The 13,817-nt window shown below is 38.8% G+C and overlaps 1 protein-coding gene across 1 annotated transcript; it reads right to left on the minus strand.

Moving 5' to 3' along the window:
* Positions 1 to 712: 712 nt before the first annotated feature.
* LOC128740589 (ankyrin repeat domain-containing protein 39-like) lies at positions 713 to 1,374 on the minus strand. Its single transcript, XM_053836149.1, has 3 exons — positions 1,275 to 1,374; positions 1,012 to 1,215; positions 713 to 954 (listed from the first exon to the last, which is right to left on the minus strand). The coding sequence occupies exons 1-3, from the start codon at positions 1,372 to 1,374 to the stop codon at positions 713 to 715; spliced, it is 546 nt and encodes a 181-aa protein (XP_053692124.1).
* Positions 1,375 to 13,817: the final 12,443 nt, after the last annotated feature.

The raw sequence follows: 13,817 nt of genomic DNA on the forward strand, positions 1-13,817 counted from the left end.
AGTTTTCGAAACTGAGTCGAATGGTATATAACATTCGGCCCGCAGGACCTTCTTTCCATTTCCGGTTTTCCAAGTGATTTCTATACCTTTATACTATATATTTATATAGTAGAAAGGCAAAAACTTAACGCAAAAGTGCTTCACTAATAATTTTTACATTCATAAAATTAGTTGTATATCAAATAAAATATGTGCATACATTTATTCAGCTAAACAAAGGTTCCTCACTAGTTCTGTTTTATTTTCAAGCAAACAACTTAATAACGCTCGAATTTGTGTTCACTACTGCCATTGGGTCAGAGCAATGCTTCTATTTTGATACGCTACACTATGCTTCTAAAGTATAGCCCGGACTGGTCCTACGAGAAAGTGCAAATAAATCTGCAGATGAAGTTAGTTAACTGTAAAATTCCTCACATTGCTCAGAGGACATGATTTCATAAAATACTCTTCCTAAATACAAAATAACCCTGAAAAACTATCCCAACGCAGACGTCGAATTGCATGCAGTTTGTTATTAAATAGCTGATAATGCTAATAAATTTTGAATAGGGATACAACCGAAGCTTTTCTTGTGCATTTCATCATTGCTTGTATAATGATGATGACTGCTGATTTTTGAATTTGAATTTGATTTGCAAAACTAAAATTTTAGGAATCTTCTTTCTGATTTGATCTTAAACTTGGGCCTCACAATTGTTATCTCGTTATTCTAAACACCTGAAAGAGCCATTAGTTTCGAGTAATTTGGTGACAGTTTGTCAATGGTATCCAGTGGTTTTCTTCCTTTGGCATCACATATCGTAACAATCGCCGGATCATGATGAACTAGAAGTGTGCAGACACCGACGTGACCTTTCTCCGCAGCCCGGTGAAGTGCCGTTTTGCCATCGCTGTCCTGCAGTAGATGATTGGCTTTATAGGCCAGGAGCAGTTTAACTATCGATTCATGACCTGAAAGAAATGACTTAAGGTGTTTTTTTCTAATTTTGAAAAATGACATTAAGCTACCCATCATTGCGGCCCGATGTAGAGCTGTCGCTCCACCGTGTGTTGTCTCATCCACACCCAATCCATTCTCTAGCAAAATACGGCACATCAGCAAATGGCCGTTTCGAGCAACGTAATGCAGAGCCGTATATCCCGAATTATCTTTGTCATTCAAATGTCCTTTGTCGATCAATGCTCTTAGTTTCCTTTCGTCGTTTTCAATGGCTATAACGAGCAAACAATTGAACGTTATCATAAAAAAAATTGTAACAAAAATTATCTACCAGCAGTCCAAATCCCTCGCTCAAATTCTAGTTCATCCAATGATTGCGACGCTGTCGCCGTTTTGGCGCAGTTGCACTGATGGTGCACTGCTTTTGCCATTCTGGTACACAGCTTCTCCGTTGGTCGGTTTCAAATCAATAGAAGGACACTGAGTACTTATATATCGATAGGTATATGAAAAATAACAATCACTATTAGTTTGACTATTGAATGAATTTAGAGACTAGAACAAGATACACACGTTGCTTCTGGGGGTGACGAAAACTGGAGCACAGATATGGCAAAAACTGGGTCTTCGGGGTCGAAGACTGATGCCTCAACATGCATCACAAATTTTACATTTACAACGACTTTGTTTTAAATATTTGTGCTTAAGTTTTATGCTGAAAACGTAGCAAAAATGTTTTTGTTTAATGTAAGCTAAACAATTCTCATCGATATGGAACTATATAGGAATAAATCTCGGTTTTCTTGTTTGCTGTCTCTGGCGATTTCTGGTGTCGTTACCCTAGTGCTATCCGATGCGATACAAATTGACTGGCAGTTGAACTGGCAAAATCAGAACCGCTCATATGCTTGATTCTCTAATTTAGCTGCGCAGAATACTACGGGAATGTTAAAATGAAGAATGCATTATTGAAAGATGCAATATCAGAATTAAAGGATAAACAAACTGAAATGTCGAATGCAAAACTAGCTTTAAACTAGTGTGATCTTTTTTTAGAAGTTAGTGTCGACGGGCTTTTGAAAAGAAACAGGTTCCACGAACGAAGGCGAACGGCATACAATATTTAGCCTTTCGTTTTTTCTAATGAACTGTATAATACTGTGATAAATCTTCTCTGTAAAAAAAGTAAAAATACCAAAAGATACTGATAGGAATATTATCATATAATTAGTAAGATGTCTTCGGGTCAATCGGTGGTTATTGCTTGGATGTTACATTTATAATTGCTGAACAAGAATCGCATCTCTCGGACAAATTGCTAATGCACACTTCCGCCGCTTTATATATCTTCTACCAATCAAAATTAATCAAAGATGATTGCCGTGTGGTTAACCACTGAAGTTCTTGTGACTTTTGCGACATATTCCGCGACGATCGAGTTTTTGACCCTTCGGGCAAGTCCTCGGTGCAATAAATATGTGTTCCTGGAATTAAACAAATCAGTAATAAGTAGTGAACAGTTTCGATTAGGGTAACCAACCTACATATTTTGGACCACATCAACAGCTGTACATAATTTGGACACTTGCAGCAAAATCAAATGGAATTATGTACAGCTGCTGATGGGGTCCAAAATAGGTTGGTTACCCTAGTCAGTATCAAAACTTACAAATGTTCCACTACACTATGGGCAAAAACGAGAGAAAAAACCGACGCAATTAAGATACGGCCTGCAGGCTTATAAAATATAGGTGATCTTATGTAAAATTTTCCGGAGAATCCACCCCTTTCCTGTGTGTTATCGGAAAGTGACCCATTTTGCACATTTTCCCCTATTTTTAACATTTTGCACCTTTATTTGATCCAAGCAAGGTTTTGAGAAAACAAACAGCAAAAATCTACTAATGTTGTGTAAAAAAGTCCGCAGAATCGAATAGGGCTTATCTCATTTATTTTAGGGCACATTAATTTTTTGTGTTGAATTCCCCTTTGGTATGATCGGTTTGATAACGGAAGCTTAACAAAAAAAAAGTGCTTTAAACTAAATGAGATAGGCCCTATTCGATTCTGAGCACTTTTTTACACAAAATTATTAGGTTTTTAACTTTTGTTTTCCCAAAGCCTTGCATGGAACAGGCCGGCCAATAAGGTTGAAAAATATTAAAAATAGGGAAAAATGAGCAAAATGGGGCACTTCCCGATGATAAACAGGAAAGGGGTCGGCACCACGCGATTCTCCGGAAAATTTTACATAAGATCACCTATATTTTATAACCCTGCAGGCCGTATCTTAATTGCATTTGTTTTTTCTTTCGTTTTTGCCCACAGTGCACTGGTAGATTCCGTACTGACCGTCGGCCTTCCATCGGTAAGGCTAATGAATAAAAATAAAAGCAGATTTAAAACTACAGTGGTCACTGTCAAGGATTTCATGACTTTGGCTGGAGCTAGCTTCGAATGAACTGAATGTGAATGACGGTTTTACTTATCACATTTGCCCAAAATCATATCCTTAAGATAGATTTATGCAAATGGGGAATAACTAGAATTGCGTGGCCGGTTTTTCATGCACAAGACCGGCGACCGGTCGATCTGATTCAAAAGCCCGTATTTTAGACACAGGTACCCAAAAGCTTACGTATTGATGCTCTTTTTACATTGTTGAGTTTAAAGGGTGTCCAGAATAAAATTGCATTCCAATAAAAGTAGTAAGTAAGAGAAAAAGCGACAATAGCAATGTTACTGTTTTCTTTTGTCATATGTATTGGTATTGTATAACATAATCTGTTACAAATTGGCAACAAATTGATCAAAAAGTAATAACAACAGAAAAAAATTAAGTTTGTAACAGATTCTGATAGTTGCAACTCATTTAGATACAATCATGCAATATGGGTATCGCCACTAAACATGCTATTGTTGTTGCAGTTGAAAACCGTAATAATCGACGTGCGACATTCGGTTTTATTCGTGTTCTGTGTGTCGCCACTATGTCGTAGGTGGTGCGCTGTATAGCGCATCAATCCACGAACACAGCGCACCACGTGCGACGTAGTTGCGTCACACAGAACAAGAATAAAACCGAATGTCGCACGTCGATTATTGCGGTTTTCAACTGCAACAACAATAAATATCACCCTAATGACAAAATTCGTTATTTACAAAAAAAATGGCTCAATTAATAATATTATTTCAATAGCAAATGAATTTCGTCGCATCACATTTATTGTATTTGTTAAAATATTTTTATTTGCTGTCATATTTTTGAATTATCTCGAAATTTTGAAAAATAAGTATTAACAAAGTTACAATTTAGCTAAAACCATATCAAGGCCTTTTCGGAATCAGAAATTGACTACTGTGTTACCTGACTCATAACGCACCCCTATTTCCGAAATTCTAAAATCTCTCATGCTTTTATTTTTGGAGTAAACATGTAAATTCTTATGTTATATAGTTGATATTTGTATGCTCTATTCGAATTTATGATCAATTAAACGAAAAATACAAAGTTTGTGAGTTACGAAACCCTCCCCCGTATATAACGTATATTCGTTATGAGTCAGGTAACACAGTAGAACAAATTTAGTTAGAATTTTTGTTAACCACTAACCGTTGCTAATTTAGAATTAGAAGAAGTTAGAATTTTTTTTAACCACTAACTGTTGCTAATTTATAACAACCGTTGTTAGAAAAGTTAGTAACAAAATAGTTCGTTGGTTACATAACTTGTTATAATTTTTGTAAGCTCCTCTTGATCGGGTTACCTATAACAGGACCGAGTGGATCATCCGTTTGCCCAAAAACCACAATTTTGATACCAGGCATCCGGTAACCACGCAGCATCGCACATCCTAGTCTAGCCACTCAATCTGAAGGATAGAGCATTACCGTGTATGACTACGTGGAGGCGCTTTAGGTAGGAACTTGGAATGGCTAGAGCTATGTTGGACGCATCTTCATTGCCTTCCCCCTTTCATACCCTCTTTTGTCATACGCCAGTTCAGTTATTATTTAACTTTTTCCATGTTTGTTCAATTCAAATTCATTACCATATCCAAATCCATGAACCTTCCTCTTAACACGAATCAGAAGATCTTGTACGTTTGAACCAACTTTTGTTTGTGCCGAAATGCATTTTTCTTCGTATCTTCTTCCGATTTCACTTCCTTATACACTCAAATCTCATTTTACGTTCACTATAGGGGGGAAATAAAAAAAGAGGACGTAATTCAAAATTTTGGACGTAAAAAGAGAGTACGTTAATTCAAATTTCGGACGTAAAAAAGTGGACAATAATAGAAATCACGTAAAATGTAAACATAAAAAGAGATTCTAGTGTGCTTAAAATATTCTGCACATACTTAATGGCAAATTTCCATATGATTCTCATGTGCCACATATAAACAAAACCCTCTCAGCAGCACAGAGAAAAACGTAGAACCATTGTGTGATCTTAGAAGTTTTGACCGTCCCGGTTGTTACAAATGGGGTGTTCGGGTTTCTACATGAGCAAATTACTTTCCAAATCATTATTTAACGCAAACTTTGACGGCAAAGATCTACTCAAACGCAGTTTTTCAGCGCATTTTAACTGAATTGTTTGGATTCCTCTTGAATGCTTAAGCTACCAAACAAACATTCTTGTTGAACAACAGCTTATCAAGCGCTTGTTACCCGGTAATTAGCTGTACAAGGGTTGAATAAGCTACTAATCAACAAAACTGTTTGTTGGGTACCTGCTTATGAACAGAAATCCAATTTGCTCAGTTTTCGCCTTCCGATCGATGGTCAAACGCTCCTTGTAGCGATTTATAAAACGACTTACCGTAAATTGTGCCGTTTCCAACTTGCTGTTGATGGAACTTTGAGAGAGATACGAATTTTCAAGGTACGTGCCCATTTGCCATTTATTTGTGTCGTTGCTGTTCTTCCGACTAACTTCATTTTCGCAATGATTGCCAGTCGCTAGTGCAACAGACACAGTGTGAACAATACACGTAAACTAATATTACTCAAAATCTCTAAACAAAATATCGAAAGCAAGGGAAAAAAGTTACTGCCATTTGAAAATGATGCAATTTGATTCCGGGCACCCTTTAAGCAAATTTATTTATTTCTATCCATCCTACCTAACTGGTCTCCATGGGGTAATAACCGGATCCCAGGCGGGTGTAAAATCCCCATTTACTATTATAATAAAACCAAGTTTTTATTTGTATGTAAAGGATAAACTCAACGGCTTGACGGAATTCAATGATTCTTTTTTCAGTTGTTGGTTTCGTCTGCAACAGGTTTGTACAACAAAAAAGAATGACACCCCTTTAGCCAAGTAAACGTTTGCCATATGGACGGTTGCCATACGTACGAATGCCTTAATGTATGTTTGCGTTAATGGACGGGAGCCATAATGTACGTTTACCATAATTCATATTGGTTCAAAGCTTGAAGGACTAAGTAGCGTGGCTATGGTGGCGAGTGTGCGTGAATAATGGTTCATAATCTCTCTGTTTCTTGCACTCTTTAACAAATTCCTATCCTTGCTACATGCATATACAGTCACCCCAGTATTATGGGCCAGTCTATACTTTACGTTAGTTTTATACGTAACAAATTAATATTTAACTATCGAGTATGAGTTCAATAGATAGCAGCAATATTCTGCTGCATGGTTGACAGCAATACACTCAGTTCCAATGCGTTAATTTTCCGATAGTTGTCAGTTGGCTCCAATCGACTGTCGATTTGTTGTTATTTTTGTGGTTATTATAAAAATACGACCGAATTTAATTATAAGCTGAATAGCGGCGTAAATTTGTGTGTCTGGGCGTAAAATGGATGGAAATCGAGGGAATAGGTATGTATTCATAGAATTACGGTGAAACCTCCTAGAAAAATGCATTTTCCGCTTTAATATACGAAATTAAACAATGGCCCATAATACTGGGAGCAAAATTGACTTTTCCCAGTATTATGGGTGAAGCATATAGATCAACCGTATTCGCTGTTTATGACTATAATTGTAATTTTTTTTCTCAGAAAAACGAAAAAAACGTGCAAGGAAAATAAATATACAGAAATCGAAGCTCTATGATCCTGATATATTGCATTACGCTCTTGATTTAGCACGACAAACCGAAAAAATTCGGGAAGTTGCAAAGGATCACAATCTACCGCACAGTACAGTTCCGCGTTATTTTTGGAAACCACCCAAAACTAATAAGCCAGGACCAAATACTTTCCTTCTACTTGAACTTACTTACTTTACTTAGTTGGCTTGCCGTTCTAAGACAAAGCCTGATGAACAAACTTTCTCCAATGCGCTCGGTTATGGGCCAACGCTCTCCAATTTCTCAGACTCGCCCTACCTAGTCTAACCATCTTGCTCGCTGCACTCCTGGTCGTCTTATTCCTACCGGATGTGAGGCAAATACTTTCCAGGGTAGTTGTTCGGCATTCTTGCAACTTGCTTACATGTTGTTGTTCTGCAAAAAAGTTTGTGATTTTGGAATAAGTTTACCTACAGAACATCAAATTATGATTTATTTATAACCAATTAGGCTAATACAAATTTGAAAAAAAGTTTATGTCACCCCCCCCTTCAAAAATTTTCGAAATGTGAAGGGGCAAAAAAATAAAGAGTTATATTATTATGTTGCAATCTTTAGTGAAAAGCAGATTTTTTACAGTTCAACGAGTTTACATCTATAAATTATCCAATATGTGCAAAGTTAAAGCAATTATCCCGTTAGTATTGATCAACTTTCTTTCACCAACTAACCTTTATGGTTCCTATTGCAAGTCACAGGCGACTACCCAGTGAGAATTTGTCGTGCGACGTCGGACAAACGCAAGCAAGAGTTACGCTTGTGTCGGACGACGTCCGTCCGACAATTCTTACCGGGTATTTTGGCGTTCGTTTGCTCGTTCCATTTTAACCTTCCTAGTGCATTGGGGTCGTTTTCGACCCATCGGCATACTTACAAAGCTTGATACTCAGTAACGGTACGAGCTAGAGACTTGAAATTTTCTGACTTTTCCTAACTTTGGAAAATTAGCATTGTGGGGAAGTTTCAGCTTTCAGCGACATCTAGAAGAGCCACAGCAAAAAAAGTTACATATTATGCATTAAGGGTCGAAAACGACCCAAGTTTTGAAATTGCTCTCATTCATCCATTTTCAATCCGAATTTCGTTTTCTTTACCTCGTTTGAAAGATATGGTCAAAACCTGGCACCCAAGGTATGTTGGGGAATATTTGTTGACTAATGGCCACTTCTGCGTCGGTTCCGGAACACCCACTACCAGGTCCCGGGGAACATTTTTATATTTTGAGATAATTCATTTTGCGGCACATCAAATCACATTGGCTTGATAAAATAAGACTAGTGGAAGTACAATGGGGACATTTTGGACCCGAATGGCCACTTCCCCATCGGTTACGGAACATCCGGTACCTGGTTTTTGAGGCCATTTTTGAATTTTAGGTTGATTTCTATTGCGGCACGTCAAATTCCATCTCATTGATAACATAAGACTATTGAAATTATAATAAACACATGTTGAAGGCAAATGGCCACATCAGCATCGGTCCTGGAACATCCGGTACCCGGTTTTTGGGGACATTTTTGTATTTTAGGATAACCCATCTTGCGACACATCAAATCACATCGGCTTGATAAAATAAGACTGATGAAAGTAAAACAATGTCATTTAGAAGCCAAATGGCCACTTTACCATCGGTACTGGGTCATCCGGTACCAGTTTCGGGGGACATATTTGGCTTTTGAGATAATTCACCATGCGGCACCTCAAATCACATCGAGTTGATAAAATAACAACAATGGAAGTATAAAGGGGCGTCAGTCGCATATAATCCGGTACCCGGTATTTATAATGAACCGTAAAACGGGGTAACTCGGGGCAGATGAATTACCCTGTAATCCAAAAAATGTCCCCAAAACCCGGATACCGGATAGTCCGGAACCGATGGTGAAATGGTAATTTTGGCTCCAAAATTTTTCCATTGTACTTCCATTAGTGTTATTTCATCAAGCCAATGTGATTTGATGTGGCGCATGATGAATTATCCTATCCAAAAATGTTCTCATAAACCGTGCACCCGATGTTCCGGAACCGATGATGAAATGGCCATTTGTCTTCAAATGGTCCCCATAGCTCTTGTAACTGTTTTAATTGATCAAGGCGTTGTGATTTGATGTGCCGCAAGATGAATTATTTCATAATCCAAAAATATCCCGCGGAACCAGGTACCGGATGTTCCGGAACCGATGGTAAAATGGCCATTTGGCTTCTAAATGACCTTGTTTTATTTTCATCAGTCTTATTTAATCAAGCCGATGTGATTTGATGTGTCGCAAGATGGGTTATCCTAAAATACAAAAATGGCCCCAAAACCCGGGTACCGGATGTTCCAGGACCAATGCTGATGTAGCCATTTGCCTTCAAAATTTCTTTATTATACTTTCAATAGTCTTACGTTATCAAGCTGAAGTAATTTGACGTGTCGCAAGATAAATCATCCTAAAATTTAAAATTGTCCTCAAAAACCGGGTACCGGATGTTCCAGAACCAATGAGGAAATGGCCGCTTGGGTCCAAAATGTTCCCATTGCACTTCCATTAATCTTATTTTATCAAGCCAATGTGATTTGATGTGCCGTAAAATGAATTATCTCAAAATATAAAAATGTTCTCCGGGACCTGGTAGTGAGTGTTCCGGAACCGACGCAGAAGTGGCCATCAGTCAACAAATATTCCCCAACATACCTTGGGTGCTAGTTTTTGGCCATAGCTTTCAAACTAGGTAAAGAAAACGAAATTCGGATTGAAAATGGATGGATGAGAGCAATTTCAAAACTTGGGTCGTTTTCGACCCTTAATGCATAATATGTAACTTTTTTCTAATGCATTAGGAAGGTTAATTCAACGAATTAGATTGAGGCAAAAATCAATCAAACATATATATGAGTGAAATTCTGTACCGCTGTTGACGGAGAAATTCCGAATTGCAATTGGCCTCATAGGTACTAGATAAGATAGAAACACGACAAATTGAGGAGCTCCAAATTAATCGTTTTATTCGGTAAAGTGTCCAAGTACGTACCCTAATTTTGCATGGTAGGACCGTAAAACACAGAGATACAGTTCTTTGCCATGAATTGGATGCATGCAGGAAGGATGTGACTGAAGTGTTCGAAACTTGAAATTTACGAAACAGTTTGCATCCTTAATAAGCAAAGGTGAACACGTTATTGTTGGAGAACAAGCATCAACAAAGGAATGAATGGCCTGATATTCATGACTAAAAAAGGTTGACCAAGAAATAAGCGGTTTCAAACGTGAATAGTTTCAGAGATTTGTTTTCTTAAAACATGTCGGTAGCACAGTATATGCGTTTCAAGTAAAAAAGTGGTAGGAACCTAAACTGCCATTTTCACACTATGATCAAACTGGTTCATCTCTACCAGGATCCTTACTTTATGTGCTTGGGTCGAAAAATATCGAAGTTTGGTTCGGTTTGAACTAAAATTTAAGTACTGTACAAAATATCTGAATTAAATTGTGAATAATATGGAAAAATATACGCTGGTTTCTTCTCTTTTGTTTAGTTATTGAAGGTTTGATGTTATTATTTTTTTCTTGCCCCCCCTTCAGCAATATTTTGAGACCAGGACATAAACTTTTTTTCAAATTTGCATAAGCCTTAAGTTATAAATAAACTGTAAATTATTTAAATCTGTGTTTCTACCAATAATTTTGTAGCATCATCATGCTTAACTGGCCCATAATACTGGGATGACAGTACTAAACTTATCCTGGTGGCAGCACCTTATCTTCGTAGTCGCGAATTGACTAAGCCAAAAAAGTGGCTTTGCCTCGATGCGCATCGTGGGTATCTCGATGCGACAACTAGGGAAAACTAACTAGAGGTGGCATGGGCGTAGCCAGAAAAGTTTCCTTGGGGGGGGGTGGTTACAAAAAAAATTGACATAGCCTAACCGTAAGGAGTTTATTCAGGAAATGGGGAATTATTTTCAGTTAAAAGCTATTTTGGTTGAAATTGAGTGTTCTTTTAATCGAGAAATTCCGGGTTGGAGTCCCGGTGCCACGCTAAGCCCAATATTTTTAGCCGCAGATCGAAACTTGCCCAGTATTCAGTCTAACATTTTTCGCACCAAACGCTTCTCTGCTTTAATCAATAAAAAGATAATATTGAAATAATAGTAGCCAAATGTTGAAATTTTGCCTCCCAGTTGGCATTGAGATACGTCGTATGTTCGAATCTCGGCTGGGAGAGGTTGTTAGAGTCCATCGAATCGAGTCTCTTCGAGACGCAGTAAAGGTGCTGTTAACAACTTATCTTGCATGATTTTAAACTTCGCTATTGAAGTGATCTGACGAGCAGATTTCGAAACCGGTGGTTTGATTTTCAGTATAGGTAGCAAACTTCTTGGCTACGCAGGTGACTTTGATATTAAAACCAGAAACTTTGCCACTGCAGAGACCATTTGCGCTAAACTGACAGCAGTGGCTAGGAGGATTCGGCTTAAAATAAACGCGTCGAAGATGAAATACATGAATGACAAAAGCTCAAACGAAACGAACGTGATTTTTACGCGGACGGTAATTTTTGACGGCGACGAACCAAAAGTGGTAGATGAGTTCGCGTATGTGGGATCGCTGATAGCCGTGGACAACACAAATAAGAAGATCCAGCGGTGTTGCTGTTCACCAATTACGGACAGCACAAATCCGCAGATGAAAGAACGATACCCACTATCTTTGAACTTATCCTGTGGGCCAGAAGACGAGCTTTCAATGGACAGCGAGACAGGACAAATTTTCGGCAGAATAAAATACCGCATGATCGTCCTTGACTAAACTAAACTATCTCGGACAACAGTATTCTATTTATACGGACGTTACATTGTTCTAATATTCTTACATTTAACAAAACTATTTGTCTCGTAGAGAATCCAGTAATAGATTCCGTCGCACTCAATCTCAGATAAAACAAGCGGCGTATTCAAACTGGACATCGAACCTGCTTTGCCCTTCGCAAAACGCTACGATCAAAAGACATAAGCCGCTGTACGAAACCCCTACTAGACCGATAGTTTTTATAGATTTGACAATACTGATGCAGGGCATACGCGCCTTTGCGGACGACATTTGGAGGAGTACAAGCTGAAAGCTAAGAGCAGCGGAGGCGCATGAGTCAAGGGTAATAGATACTGCTTTTGGGGCGAAACAACCACTGAGACGTACATTTGGCGAAAATCGGTAAACCACGGTGTACCGGACAGATCGTAAGGAAAACAGTTTTTCACAACAACCCCACCGGCACCCAGAACAGAGGGACTCAACGTGCGAGATGGCTCGTTCAGGTCTAAAATGACATTTTTTATTTTTTAAATAAAAAAATTTCGACTTCAGAGACGCCGGGGAAATGAGCGACGAGTATCCCAAGATCGAGTTGAATAGAGCTTCAAAAAAGTAAGAACCAACCCGGCTCTAAGCTGCTGCTGACGACGATGAGGATCATACTACATGCCCCGTAAATAATCCTGTGCTATAAACAGCTGGCTGTGAAATTTCTAGCTTGAAAGTATAGAACAATTTTTCGTCTGGGGGGGGTTTGAACCCCCAAACCCCCCCCCCCCCGTCGCTACGCCCATGAGAGGTGGGTAAACCTATGAAAACGAACAGTGTGATTTCTGTGGGGGGCTGACAAGCAGTGCCCGGTACTTCCGATAGTAGGTTACCGATAACATTCACAGCCTATGGCCGTCTCGCCCTGAATCATCTGGGAAACGTTGAATATATTCTTGCGTCATGTCACAATAATTAAGATAATAATTGGTGTAACATCCATATTATTTCTTTAGAGCTTTTTTAAAAGCCATACAGCCTGTCCGCATGTGACGTGTCTATTGCCCGCTTCTGCTGCTTCGGTGCATCCTTTCGCAAAATGGCCCTTCTGAAATCTGCTGCCTGGGAGCTTCCGGAGAGGTAATCTAGCTTTCTCTGCATATCCGCAGGTTGCTGTGTGATCAAGACAATGCCGTCGGCTACAATTAGAATTACTGTCAACTTCTCCGCAGAGGTCGGCGCTTGCGACGGCAGGTCACTGGCAACACTCGCGGCCTGTGGCCGTCTCGCGCTGAATTATCTAATGGCACTATTGATAGTTTTTGGTGGTCTTGTTATTGACTAATGTTTTATGAAAGTCTTAAATTTCTCGAGTTCGATTAGTTTTTGAGTTACGCAAAAATTTCTGTTTTATTTGTATGAGATTCCTTATCTCCCTACCACAGGGGTGAGGGATCTCAAACCATCATTAAAAAAAATCCTGCCTCCAAAACCCTCCACATGCCAAATTTTGTTCCATTTGTTTAATTAGTTCTCGAGTTCTGAGGATTTATATTTCATTTGTATAGGAGCCCCCCCCCCTCCTCCTAAAGTGGAGAGAGGTTTCAATTCACAATAGAAAAAAATCTTGTATCCAAAAACACCCACATGTCAAATTTTGTTCCATTTGCTTGATTAGTTCTCGAGTTATGTAGAAATTTGTGTTTCATTTGTATGGGAGCCCCCCCTCTTAGTGGAGGGAGGGATCTCTAACCATCATAAGAACCTTCCCTGGCACCAAAAACCCCTACATGCAAATTTTTACTCCGATTGGCTCAATGGTTTTCGATTCTATAAGGAACATAAATCAGACAGAAATCCATTTTTTTAGGCATAGATTTGTATGGGAGCCCCCCCTCTTAGTGGGGGGAGGGGACTTTTGCCATCGAGAGAACCTTCCGTAGCCCCAAAAGCCCCTACATGCAAATTTTCACGCCGATC

Source organism: Sabethes cyaneus, chromosome 3 (assembly GCF_943734655.1).
Source record: "Sabethes cyaneus chromosome 3, idSabCyanKW18_F2, whole genome shotgun sequence".
NCBI lineage: Eukaryota > Metazoa > Arthropoda > Insecta > Diptera > Culicidae > Sabethes > Sabethes cyaneus.